Source organism: Bison bison, unplaced genomic scaffold, assembly GCF_000754665.1.
Source record: "Bison bison bison isolate TAMUID 2011002044 unplaced genomic scaffold, Bison_UMD1.0 scf7180017863702, whole genome shotgun sequence".
Taxonomy (NCBI): Eukaryota; Metazoa; Chordata; class Mammalia; order Artiodactyla; family Bovidae; genus Bison; species Bison bison.
In genome coordinates, this window is record NW_011494274.1 from 3,883,706 (window position 1) to 3,897,737 (window position 14,032).

General features: G+C 40.2%; 1 protein-coding gene across 4 annotated transcripts in view; it reads left to right on the forward strand.

Moving 5' to 3' along the window:
- RAD54B (RAD54 homolog B (S. cerevisiae)) overlaps window positions 1–14,032 on the forward strand; it is a 118,556-nt gene that overhangs the window by 96,246 nt on the left and 8,278 nt on the right. For all 4 annotated transcript variants that reach the window (XM_010833501.1, XM_010833504.1, XM_010833502.1 and 1 more), the window contains 4 exons: window positions 4,901–5,076; window positions 10,445–10,706; window positions 12,199–12,265; window positions 12,453–12,650. In XM_010833501.1, the coding sequence (XP_010831803.1) occupies window positions 4,901–5,076; window positions 10,445–10,706; window positions 12,199–12,265; window positions 12,453–12,650 (703 nt within the window). The remainder of the gene's footprint in view (window positions 1–4,900; window positions 5,077–10,444; window positions 10,707–12,198; window positions 12,266–12,452; window positions 12,651–14,032) is intronic.

Consider the following 14,032-nt stretch of genomic DNA (forward strand, 5'->3'; position numbering starts at 1 on the left):
ACAGCTATTTCCCATGAAGTGATGGGACTGGATGCCATGATCTTCGTTTTCTGAATGTTGAGCTTTAAGCCAACTTTTTCACTCTCCTCTTTCGTTATTGTTATTTAGTCGCTAAGTCATGTCCAACTCTTTGCAACCGCATTGACTGCAGCATGCCAGGCTCCCCTGTACGTCACTGTTTCCTGAAGTTTGCTCAAATTCATGTCCATTGAGTCAGTGATGCTATCTAACCATCTCATCCTCTGTCGCCCCCATCTCCTCCTGCCCTCAGTCTTTCCTAGCATCAGGGTCTTTTCCATTGAGTCAGCTCTTCGCATCAGGTGGCCAAAGTATTGGAGCTTCAGCTTTAGCCTCAGTCCTTCCAAAGAAATCCCAGGGCTGATCTCCTTCAGAATGGACTGGTTGGATCTCCTTGCAGTCCAAGGGACTCTCAAGTCTTTTCCAGCACCACAGTTCGAAAGCATCAATTCTTTGGTGCTCAGTCTTTGTTATGGTCCAACTCTCACATCCTTACACGACTGCTGGGAAAACCATAGCTTTAACTATATGAACCTTTGTCGGCAAAGTGATGTCTCTGCTTTTTAATACACTCTTTAGGTTTGTCATAGCTATTTTTCCAAGGAGCAAGCATCTTCTAATTTTCTGGCTGCAGTCACCGTCTGCCATGATTTTGGAGCCCAAGAAAAGAAATCATCACTGTTTCCACTTTTTCCCCTTCTATTTGTCATAAAATGATGGGACTGGATGCCATGATCTTAGTTTTTTAAATGTTCTTAGCTTTTCCACTTTCCTCTTTCACCCTCATCAAGAGGCTCTTTAGTTCCTCTTTGCTTTCTTCCAAGAGAGTGGTATCATCTGCATATCTGAGGTTGTTGATATTTCTCCTGGCAATCTTAATTCCAGCTTGTGATTCATCCAGCCCTGCATTTTGCATGATGTACTCTGCATATCATGTACAGTACATTGGAAAAGTCCCTGATGCTGGAAAAGATTGAGGGCAGAAGGAGAAGAGGGCATCAGAGGATGAGATTGGTGGATGGCATCACCAATGCAACGGACATGAACTTGGGCAAATTTGGGGAGATGGTGAGGGATAGAGAGGCCTGGAGTGCTGCAGTCATGGGGTCACAAAGAGTCAGACATGACGGGCGACTGAACACCAGCAACAGCTCTGCATATAAGTTAAATAAGCAGCGTGACCGTATACAGCCTTGACATACTCCTTTCCCAATTTTGAACCAGTCCTTTGTTCCATGTCTGGTTCTAACTGTTTCTTCTTGACCTGCATACAGGTTTTGCAGGAGACAGGTAAGGTAGTCTAGTATTCCTGTCTGTTTAAGAATTTTCCAGTTTGTTGTGATCCACGCAGTTAAAGGCTTTAGCACAATCAGTGGAGCAGAAGTAGATGTTTTCTCTATGATCCAACAAATGTTGGCAGTTTGAGCTCTGGTCCCTCTGCCTTTTCTAAACCCAGCTTGGACCCCTGGAAGTTATGGTTGAATCCCAGCTTGAAGGATTTTGAGCGTAACTTTGTTAGCATGTGAAATGAGTGCAGTTGTAGGATAGTTTGAACATTCTTTGGCATTGCCTTTCTTTGGGATTGGAATGAAAGCTGACCTTTTCCAGTCTTGTGACCACTTGTGGTCAGCAAATGCTGACATATTGATGGCAGCACTTTAATAACATCATCTTATAGGATTTGAAATAGCTCATCTGGAATTTCATCACCATCAATAGCTTTGTTTGTAGTGATGCTTCTTAAGGCCCACTTGACTCCAGGATGTCTGGCTCTAGGTGAGGGACCACACCATTGTGATTTTCTGGGTCACATAAGACCTCTATTGTATAGTTCTTCTGTATGTTTTTTACCACTTCTTTTTAATCTCTTCTGCTTCTGTTAATTCCTGTCCTTTATGTGCCCATCTTTGCATGAAATGGTCCCTTGCTATCTCCAGTTTTCTTGAAGAGATCTCTAGTCTTTCCTATTCTATTGTTTTCCACTATTTGTTTGCATCATTCACTTAAGAAGGCTTTGTTATCTCTCCTTGCTATTCTCTAGAATTCTGCATTCAGTTTGGTATGTCTTTCCCCTTCTCCCTTGCCTTTTGCTTCTCTTCTTTTCTCAGATATTTGTGAAGTCTCCTCAGACAACCACTTTGCCTTCTTGGATTTCTTTTTCTGGACTGCTTATTTAACTAAAAGCAAGTTTAACCATGGCCAGGTTATGTCTGTGAGCCTTAGTTTGTCTTAACTGGAAGACAGAGATAATAACAACCTCCTGATAATGTTACTGGGGCAGTTTGATGAAAGAATATGGAAAGAACCTAGCAGAATGCCTGGTCATGGAAGTTGTACAGTAACTATTAATACCCTATTATCCCCAACTCACCCTTAATTTTTCTTCTTTTATTTTTCTTTAAACAGTAAAATAATTTGCAAACAAAAAGAAAACCTGTGGGTGCTATGTTATGCGGAGGTCATTATGTATTTAGGAGATGTAGTGTTCTATCACATTTCTCCATGTTTATTCCTACAGTGGATTATATTTACATAGTTTATCATAGGAGAAGTCAGCTTTCTATGACTTTGCAGTCAACAGGATTATAACAATGTATTAAGCAACTTTTAAAGGAACAGATTCTATACACAGTGATAAAAATTAAACTCTTTGGGCATGATGCCCAGCAAAAAAAGAAGCCTGAATTCTTCCTTAAAAGAAAAAAGCCTATGATGGCCTAGAATGTACCGCTTAACTAATAACAGGCAGAGTATACTACAGACTTCAAATAGAGTACATAATTTACCATTCCTCTAATATCATAGCAAGTAAGGATCAATAAAAAAATGATTGAAATGAGCCTTTCACACATATAAGTAATCTTTAAGCAATGGCTTAATAAATGTGTTCCAACTGAAACTAGATTGTTTTCCCAAGTTCAGTCAAAATTATGGGTTTCTCTACAGGAAATGTGCATGGATATAACCAATAAAAATATTATAAGTCACAACTTTTAAGAGTTGTGTATTTCTGTGTATCTTCTTATATATGATGTATGTGTATCTTCCTATAAGGAGAGTATTGGGTTGCATAGAGTCAGAGAAGAGATTGCCCTGTCTAGTTGATTTGGGAAGTCTAACTGGTAAATCTCTGTGGTGCATCTCCACGAATCAGGCTGTCTCAGCATAAAGGTGTTATCTATTAATTGATTCTTAATTAGGAGTATACATTACAGTCTTCAGGGAAGCTCTTAAGAGTACATTTGTCCACTCCAGACACTTGTGAGCCAGTTCAGATTCTCTGAGAGTAGGACCCAGTCATGAAGATTTTGAAAAAGCTGCCCCAAGTGATTCTGATTACGTGCTCCTGGTTTAAAACTCTTGTGCCTTAGGATCATTCATCTCCCTTGTATTTTGGTTTAATGTTCACCAGACAACTTAGTGCTAATAACTTGGCTTCCCCGTGGACCGTTTATAGGACAGAATACATAGACCAGTTAGTGTAAATAGGCAGGTCTCATTTATAGGTCAATAAATTTATATAATTTATAGTCTGATTTAGTCTCTTAATTTGGTTAGTATGGCTCATTTCCCTAGAGCTTAAGCGTATGCAAGTTTCTGAACATGAAAAGCTGCAGATTGGACCCGGGGTCTGTCATCCTTTGATAACCCTGCCAAGGTGTAGGCATTGGTGTAGGAAACCTAACCCAAAGCAGCCAGCAACTATCTCTCCTCTTATATATATCCCAGTTATGTAAATATCTTAGGGTTCCAAGTATTTTTAATCAAGTTATTTTACACAAATATTGCTATGTTTTGGGAATAAGCCAAGTTAAAATTAGTACTTTGTGCCAAGCATTTTATGCTATAGGATTCACTGCCCTTAAGATGTTTCTAGTATTATTAATGAAAGATTATAACATACATTAAAGCATTAGGAATTTATAAAAAAAATTGTTAATTGTACAACTAAATAAATTCAAAGTTGAAATGTACTGTGTAACCATAAAATTTTAAGACTCAATGTCCCCCAAAAGGTGTCTGTGAGTAATCAGGTGGAATTTGCATTGGGTCCTCAAGTGTTTATAGGGGTGGGATAATTGGGCAAAATAAAAAAAGTGATGGAACATTCCAGGCAGGGGGCACAGGCTGAACAAAGTTTCAAGAACAGTGATAAATCTGGTAAATGTGGGAGAGAGTGAGAAGACTGCCAATCCCAGAAATTTAATCTAAAAAAGTGATGCAGTCATTAACAAATGTAATCTCCAGTTTTGTGTTCACATGTAAGTTTTGGCAGGGGAATTTCGGAGGTAGTGATAATCACTTTGGAATAATATACAAAAACTTTTTGTAAAAAAGCCAAAATACTGTAACTGACAGTAAATTTCTCTGTTAACGTGTTGGCAGAATTATTCCTTCTTGTAGAAGAAGTGGATAAGACTGAGTCAACTGTTGTGTTTGAGTTTGAGTATCACCTGGGAGGTGCTGTGTGAGCCTGCGAATCAGAGAGAAAAGGAACAGCAGGGAGAGGAGGAGGGAAGAAGAGAGAAAACGAGGCAGCAGTGATGAGGATCCTCAGGGTTTTGGAGAGCATAGATTTCCTAGCACTGTCTGCCCTCTGTTTTCCTCCTGTTTATTTCTCGCTTACCCGCCTCCCTCTCGATCACACATCGGCAATGATACTGCACTTGTGGGGTTCAGGGAGCAGGCATTTTGGAGACATCATTAGAACTGCTCTGTAATCAAACATGGCCAAATTGTGACCTTTAAAGATTTTCGTAACAATTAGAGTGGGCTTTTCAGGTAGCTATTAAGCTTCAGTTTTTTTACCCATAATTTTAGCATTTTTTTCCTCCCTGTCTAAAAAACATGAACCAGGGTTGACAATCATCCTTTTGAACAGGAAAAAGAAAGCAACTCAACTTGGGATGAGAGTGAAGAAAGAAATCTCTATGAAGGTCTGATGAATGTGTTCCCTGCTGATTACAACCCGATCATGTTTACTGAGGAAGAGTCTGGAAAACTGCAGGTGCTGTCAAAGCTCTTAGCTGTTATCCGCGAACTTCGTCCTGCTGAAAAGTAAGAGGGCAGTTTAATAAACCGCTTCTATGTGCTTATGGAATTTCAGCTTAGACCATGGCTTTACTCCCTCCTCTCACTGCCTCTTTTTGAAAAAAAAAAAAAAGAAAACATTAAAAATAAGTTTTCTTCTTCTTTGGGGGCATGGTCAGCTCCTAGTCTTTTATAAACTTATCATTACCAATGTGCCTGTAAGTTTTTATCTAAGAAAAACTAAATGTAAATACCTATATTTAAAAAACCCTAGAGATATCTTTTGATATGTAATACCTAACTTGTGTCTTTTTTTTTTAATTTTCTATTTTTAAATTTGTTGATTTTTGTTTGTGCTGGGTCTTCATTGCTGCACGGGTTTTCTGTAGGTGCAGCGAGCAGGGGCTCCTCTCTCGTTGCGGTGCACAGGTGTCTCGATGCGGTGCCTTCTCTTGTGGAGCATGGGCCCTAGGCGGTGGGCTTCAGTGGCTGTGCACGTGGGCTCAGTGGCTGCAGCTTTCAGGCTCTAGAGCGAAGGCTCAATAGTTGTGGCACCCTGGCTTAGTTACTCCACAGGATGTGAGATCTTTCTGCGTCAGGGATCGAACCCGTGTCTCCTACCTTGGCAGGTGAATTCTTTACCACTGAGCGACCAGGGAAGCCCCTAAGTCATTACTTTATCTGTTTAAGAATCATTCTTTTTCTGTCCTTAAATGTTGATACTCCTGAGGACATTCTCTTCAGCCTCCTTCTCACTCTAAACATCCTCCCTGCCTTAGTTCTATTCCCCTGGTTTCAGCTGTCAGCCATATAGTGTTGATTCCAAATTATATCTCTAGTTCAAGCCTCTATTTAATGGTATCTAAATCTGTCTGTATCTCTGCCTTCTCATGTACCAGACCAGCTTCATGACTTTGCCATTGCAAGCCTAAATCTTTTTTCACCGTTCCTTGGCTTGATGAATGGTACCATACGCAAAGAAAAAACTTTCATCATTCTAGACTCACTTTTCTCCTGCACTTTCCCAATGTCATCAGTCACTACATTCTATTGGTTTTATTTCTTAATCTCAGGAATCTATTTGCTTTCTGGTACCAAGATTTTTTTTAGCACCTGTTTTGAGTTTTATTTTAAATTTTTAAAAAAATTTATTTTTGAGGTCTGGATGGATTACACTGTTGTGTTAATTACTGCTGTTCAGCACCAAGATTTTTGTTTTGATTCTTGTTATTACAATTGGGTTGTGGTAGTCTTGTATAAACTGTGTTCCTCTGACTTTCAATCCCATTGCATATCAGTATGCCCTAAGTTGTATATTTTTTTAAAATACAAATGTGAACACGTCCCTCCTTTTCTTAAAAATCATTCAAAGATTCCAAGTCGCCTTCCAGAAATTTCTCAACTCTGTGGCACATTGGTCAAGACTCTTCATGACATGGGTGATGCCTCCTTTTCCAGCCTTATCCCTCTTGACTCCTTCACACTTTCATGTTGTCCAATTATACCAGAATCTATTTGCAGAACCTATAATTTGCTCTGCTTCTCACCTCTGTTCTTACCTGTTGCAGGTTCCTATACCTCCATTTCTCATGCTTCTGGCCAACTTTCTCTTCATTAAGACTCAACTCAGATGCTTTCTCCTCTTGGAAGCCCCGGCCTCATACTGAGTTCACAGCCCCTCTTCTGTACACCCCTAGCATCATGTCCCTGCCTCTGGTGGAGCTCTTCTCATGTTATACTGTGATCAGTAGTTCTCTTCTATATCAGCACCTATAGTGCAGGGACTGTGTCTTAATTATCCTGGTAAGAGATATTCAAACGTATTGAATGCAAAAATACAGAGAAAGGTTTGAAAAATAGTAATTATATTTAATTGTCTAGGAGTCTGCTTCACCTCTTTGGAGCATTAATAGTGTCATTTGCTTTTATCATAATAATGAAGTGACCAAAATAAGGAAACTTTCTATGAACTCTTTAATACAGTTGGATTAAAATGTTTTATTGGATAATATTTTATATATACTAGTGTGTTCAGTTCAGTTCAGTCGCTCAGTCGTGTCTGACTCTTTGCAACCCCATGAATCACAGCATGCCAGGTCTCCCTGTCCATCACCAACTCTCAGAGTTCACTCAAACTCATGTCCATCGAGCCAATGATGCCATCCAGCCATCTCATCCTCTGTCATCCCCTTCTCCTCCAGCCCTCAATCTTTCCCAGCATCAGAGTCTTTTCCAATGAGTCAACTCTTCATGTCAGGCGGCCAAAGAATTTGAGTTTCAGCTTTAGCATCAGTCCTTTCGAAGAACAGGACTGATCTCCTTTAGAATAGACTGGTTGGATCTCCTTGCAGTCCAAGGGACTCTCAAGAGTCTTTTCCAACACCACAGTTCAAAAGCATCAATTCTTCGGTGCTCAGCTTTCTTCACAGTCCAACTCTAACATCCATACATGACTACTGGAAAAACCATAGCCTTGACTAGACGGACCTTTGTTGGCAAAGTAATGTCTCTGCTTTTGAATATGCTATCTAGGTTGGTCATAACTTTCCTTCCAAGGAGTAAGCATCTTTTAATTTCATGTTACCACCCGTCTAATTTCTGTCTCCATGAATCTGATTACTGTAGGTACCGTACATAAGTGAAATCATATGATGTTTTGTCTTTTTATGACTAGCTTATTCTACTTAGCATAATGTCCTCAAAGTTCATCCATGTTCTAACATGTGTCAGAATTTCTTTCCTTTTTAAGGCTGAATAATAGTCCACTGTATATATATGATATTTTGTTTACCCATTCATCTGTTGATGGACAGTTGGGCTGCTTCCACCTTTTGGCTGTTGTGAATAATGTTGCTGTGAACATGAGTGTATCAGTGTCTTTTTGAGACCCTCTTTTCGATTCCTTTGGATACATATCCAGAAATAGAATTGTTGGATCATAGGATAATTCTCTTTTTAATTTTTTAAGGAATGTCCATACTCTTTTTTTGCAGTGACCACACCACTTTACATTCTCACCAAGAGTGCACAAAGGTTCTAGTTTCTCAACAGCCTCACCAGTATTGCTATTTTCTGTTTTGTTTGTGATGTCCTAATGGGTGTAAGATGATATCTCATTGTGGTTTTGATTTGCATTTCCTTAGTAATTAATGGGGGCTTTCCAAATGGCACAGTGGTGAAGAATCTGCCTGCCAGTGCAAGAGATGTAAGAGATGTGTGTTTGATCTCTGGGTCGGAAAGATCTCTCGGAGTAGGAAATGGCAACCCACTCCAGTATTCTTACCTGGAAAATTCCATGTACAGAGGAGCCTGGCAGGCTACAGTCGATGGGGTCGTAAAGAGTTGGACACAACTGAGCGCCTGAGTGCACACCTGCACCCACACACCCACAGTAATTAGTGATACTGGGCATCTTCTAATGTACTTGTTGACTATTTGTATATTTTCTTTGGAAGATGTCTATTCAAATCCTTTGCCCATTTTTTAATTGGGTTGGTTTTTTTTTTGTTGTTGTTCTTGAGTTGTAGCCCTTTATGTTTTTTCTCACATGGCCAATTGGATATAGAGGTCAGGTTTTCCACAGCTGAACTGCCTCTGCACAAACATCTCCCAGACCTTTAAAATATGTAGCTGTAAGTTGCTCACAGTGTTTGACTTCAGGGATAGTATTGCTGTCGCTTGACCTACTGTGCTGTCATTAACCAGAACCGGATAGTGTGTTTCAGGTCCACAGGCTGAACTCTTCAACAGTGCTTTTGTGTATGTTAAGATGAATTAGAGCTCCTGACTTGTCTGGATGGTGGCCCTTATATGGAATTTCTAAAAAAGATAACTTCAAAATTTAAAAAGTTCCTCTTCCCTCTTGGTTGTTGCGTTTATGCATGGCTTGAAACCTAGTGAGCAGAGTTCATGCTGAATTCCAGCCTCCATACATCTTGGTTGGACACTCCTGTGCTGGGTACACCTTGCACTCTACCTCACATGGCAGCCTTGCCTGCAGATTTCAGCTGCTTTTAGGGACAGTAAAGTAATCATAAAAATACTGTCCTTATTTGAAAGTGGTATGTATGTGGCGGGGAAGGGAGAGCTCTCGACCTCTGAAAGGGGATTGTCCAAGACTCCTTACCAAGATAATCACTGCTCCTGTTAGTCTACAACTAGTCTTATAAGAACTTGTTTGGGAAAAATATTCTAAACCAGACTTCCTCCAGTCCAGTAAAGTTGTGTCAGAAAAACTATGTTTGGATAATGTTATTCATCCACACAATAGTATTGAAAAGGAAGGGAAAAAGTGACTGAAATATTAGTACTGGAGTGTTCTTCCTATACTACTTATAGTAGTAATAATGTTGTTCCTATATTAGTACAGGCAGATTCTTTTTATAGGAATGTTGGTAGATTGCAACCAATGGTCTCAAGTTCTCCCTCCCTCTATCCTTGTTCCTTTGCTGTGTAACTTTGGGTGATATCCCATTCTGACTCTGAGCTCAGCCACCTGACTTGGATTGGCCCATGAGATGCTGGCAAACGTGGCAAAACAGGGGGCTTGAAAAGATCTTGTGCAGTGGGGCTTGCCCTCCCTTGGGGTTCCTGGAACCTTCTTGTTACCATGTGAATAAGCCTGGGCTAGCCTGCTAGAGGATGAGAGACATGAGAAACTCAGACTCGCATTTTGGTTTGTTGCTATATCTCTGCCTTCTAGAGTTCCCTGGTCTAAGTTTCTTTGATTTACTTTCCACAGAGAATAAGTATTCTAGTTGAGAAAGAGAAGTCAACTAGTTTCATGGGAGTAGGGCCTGGGTTCTACTTAACTTTGTTCTTGTAATAGCTGCAGTCTAAACCCCTTCCGTCTGCGCTGGCTTTATAAGATGTGACTGTGTGAATGGACTTGTATATCCCTCTTTGGGCACTTAGATTTCACTCCTAAACACATCACCATTCCACTAGTTTCTGTTTTCATATATAAATCTCTCCTTGTTTCATCAGAGATAGAGTTTGTGTTTCTGTTTCTTATTCTCCTGCTGTTCTTAGGGTGACTTAAGAAAGTAACAAAAGCAGAAAGGTGTTTACTCCCTTATCTTTATACTGAAAGTCTCTTAGATTTCTTTTTTTTGGCCACACCATGTGCCTTGTGGGATCCCAGCTCGCCAACCAGGTATTGAACCCATGCCTTTGGCAGTGAAAGCACAGAGTCCTAACCACTGGACCGCTAGGGAATTCCCTCTTAGATATTGACTTTAAAATGGAATTTGAAAGAGAATCTATGTTTTAATTATACAGAGTTCTCTTGGATATTCTATAAATATCAGTGATAATATTAGTATTTTTCTCTAATTAAAAGAATCTAATACTGCTTCCAAGTTGTATATGAAGATTCTTTCTTTTTGATTGACAGAGTTGTGTTGGTATCCAACTATACACGAACCCTGGATATTTTACAAGAAGTCTGCAAGCGTCATGGATATGCTTATACAAGACTTGATGGACAGACCCCAATCTCTCAAAGGCAGCAAATTGTTGATGGCTTTAATAGTAAATACTCTTCTGATTTTATTTTTTTGTTAAGTTCAAAAGCTGGTGGTGTGGGGCTTAACCTTATTGGAGGATCTCACTTAATCCTCTATGACATTGATTGGAATCCAGCTACTGATATCCAGGTAGGACTTTTTCTATATTAAACAAACATTATAAAATGCCGAAGGGGGATACGATGCCTGCGGGGATATGAGGGTGATGATGAAGTATAAGAACTGCTGCATATTCAGCCCTTATTTTGTATCAGGCATTCTACTAAATGCTTTACATCTGTTCAGTCCTCACAGTAGTCCTGCAAGTGTGCGTGTTGTAAGCTCTGTTTTGCAGATGAAGCTATGGAAGCTTGTTCCAGGTCACATAGCTTATAAGAGGCAGAGCCAGGATTCATACCCAAGCCGGTATGTCTCCAGGCCCTACTTGGCTCTGTAGTTAGCTAGCCTTCAGGATGCCCGTGACCATCAGGGGAGGACAGCAAGGTGTTGCAGGTGCCATGATCGGTGTTTGTGCAGGGTATGGTGAAAAGGCAAAATTAGCTTCCTTAGGAAAATATCTCAGAAGCAACATTTGGTTTTCTTCAGAGTACAGTCCATCTTCACAGATTTTGAGGTTTCTACCTATAGATTTGCGCCTCACCTGGTAGCTGTGTTAGGGGACCGGGAGACGACCCTCAGGTTCAGTGATTCACTAGAAGGACTCACAGAATCAGGAAAAACAGTTATACTCAAGTTAGGGTTTATTACAGTGAAAGGATACAGAGTAAAATCAGCACAGGTGAAAGGTACATAGGGCAGAGTCCAGGAGAGAGCAGATACAAGCTTCCGGTTTTCCTTTCCCTATGGGATTGTATGGACAACACTTAATTTTCCCAGCATCAGTGAGTGACAACACCCATGGAATTTTGTCAAGCAGAGAAGTTCACTTGAGCCTTGGTGTCTAGACTTTTTGTGGGAGGTTGGTCATGTAGGCACGAATTGGCCTCTGCAAAGGTCAAACTGCCCCAAGTCCCTACCTAAATCACATCGTTAGCATAAACAGCTTGGTGTGGCCCAAGACCCCAGGTAACCTAAGATGCTTTTATCAAGCACGATATTCCAGGGGCTTCCAGAAGCTGGTTGAGGGCCATAATTTTCTTTGGAATGTTCAGGGTTTGAATATCAACCTTTTACTAAATAGTATCACGGATAAATCTTAAAACCTCAGGGATCTATCTAGGGCCTGAGCTGATTGCAGTTATCCTAGGGTTCCTTAGAGGTGAATCATTAGCCTGTTGGACTGAGAATAAACCTTCCATGCCCATGCTATCCTTGGTTCTTTGCATTCTTACTTCCCAAACTTGCTATCCCATTTGTTTTTTCGATGCAGATAGCCCCTCTCACTGTTGCAGGGCACCCTGTGGTTATTTTACAGTACCATAGTGAGGTGTTCATTCATCCCTTTCTTTAACTCAGGAAAAAAATTGAAGTAGAGAAGGCTTAGTTATGCCTGGGCCTTGTTTTTTGAAGCTGTAAGTGAAATCTAGAATTCCTAGTCTTAAATTTATGAATACAAGTTGCTTATGTGGAGAAGGTTATTAGTTTCTATTGTACTTTCAGAATTCTCATTTATTTTCTACAGGCAATGTCTAGAGTGTGGAGAGATGGTCAGAAGCACCCTGTACATATTTACAGACTCCTAACCACAGGTAGTAACCCTCCAGTATGAAAAAAGATGCATTCTCTTTGAGTAAATAAAGGTATTTTGTGTGTTAAACTGTGCTTCAGTACCAGGAATATTATTTTGTTAGCTAGTATAATAATAAATGTATTTTACCCTACCAAAATGACAGTTGTAAAGATCTAAAGGAAAGCTCATGAATGTTTTCTCTTCAGGTACCATAGAGGAAAAGATCTATCAAAGACAGATCAGTAAACAAGGTCTTTCTGGGGCAGTTGTAGACCTATCCAAGACATCTGATCATATTCAGTTTTCAGTGGAAGAACTTAAAAATTTGTTCACATTGCATGAAAGTTCACATTGCGTTACTCATGACCTGCTTGACTGTGAATGTACAGGAGAAAATCATACAGGTTAGTTGCATTTTACTTCTGTTATGATGAAGTGGTCACTCTTGAGCAGTTGAAAATATTTAAAAACAGAATAACTAAAATATTGACCACTTGCATATGTTAGTTTTCTTTTTTCTTCAGGTCTTAGGGCCGCTATGACCTGGATATTTGAGAAAAAAAATTTTTTTTTGCCTCCTCCCCTTTGTTTTTAATTGGAGGATAATTGCTTTACAGTGTTGTGTTGGTTTCTGCTGTACGACAACATGACTCAGGTATAAGTGTACATATATCCCCTGCCTCCTGAGCCTCCCTCTTATCCCCTCCCCACCCCACCCCCAGGCCACCCCAGAGCACCCAGCTGAGATGCCCGTGCTGCACAGCTGCTTCCCGCTCAGCAGTCTCACACGTGGCGCTATTTATTCGTCAGTGCTGCTCTCGCAATCCATATCCACCCCCTCCTCCCCAGCTGCTCCACAGTCTGTTCTCTACGTCTGCGTCTCTGCTCCTGTCCTGTAAATAGGTTCGTCAGTACCGTTTTTCTAGATTCCATATGTATGTACTAATATACAATATTTTCCTCTTTTTAACTTAACTTCACCCTGTATAACAAGCTTCAGTTTCATCCACCTCACTTCAGCTGACTCAGATTTCTTCCTCTTTATGGCTGAGTAACATTCCATTGTATATATGTGCCACAGCTTCTTTTAGGTCAGTGGACATCGAGGTGGCTTCCATGTCCTAGCTCTTGTAAATAGTGCTGCAGTGAACATTGGGGTACATGAGTCTTTTTGAATTATGGTTTTCTCAAGGTTTATGCCCAGTAGTGGGATTGCTGGGTCACATGGTAGTTTTATTCCTAGTTGTTTAAAGGAATAGTGGCTGTATCAATTTGCTTTCCCACCAACAGTGCAAGAGGACTCCTTTTTCTCCATATCCTCTCCAGAATTTATTGTCTGTAGATTTTTTTGTTGATGGTCATTCTGACCAGTGTGAGGTGATACCTTATTGTAGTTTTGATTTGCATTTCTTTAATAATCATCAATGTTGAGTATCTTTTCATGTGTTTTCAGTGTTGGGTATCTTTTCTGTTTTATTGAAACTCAATTTTTCTTTTTTTTTCTAATTTTATTTTATTTTTAAACTTTACATAATTGTATTAGTTTTGCCAAATATCAAAATGAATCCGCCACAGGTATACATGTGTTCCCCATCCTGAACCCTCCTCCCTCCTCCCTCCCCATACCATCCCTCTGGGTCGTCCCAGTGCACTAGCCCCAAGCATCCAATATCGTGCATCGAACCTGGACTGGCAACTCGTTTCTTACATGATATTTTACATGTTTCAATGCCATTCTCCCAAATCTTCCCACCCTCTCCCTCTCCCACAGAGTCCATAAGACTGT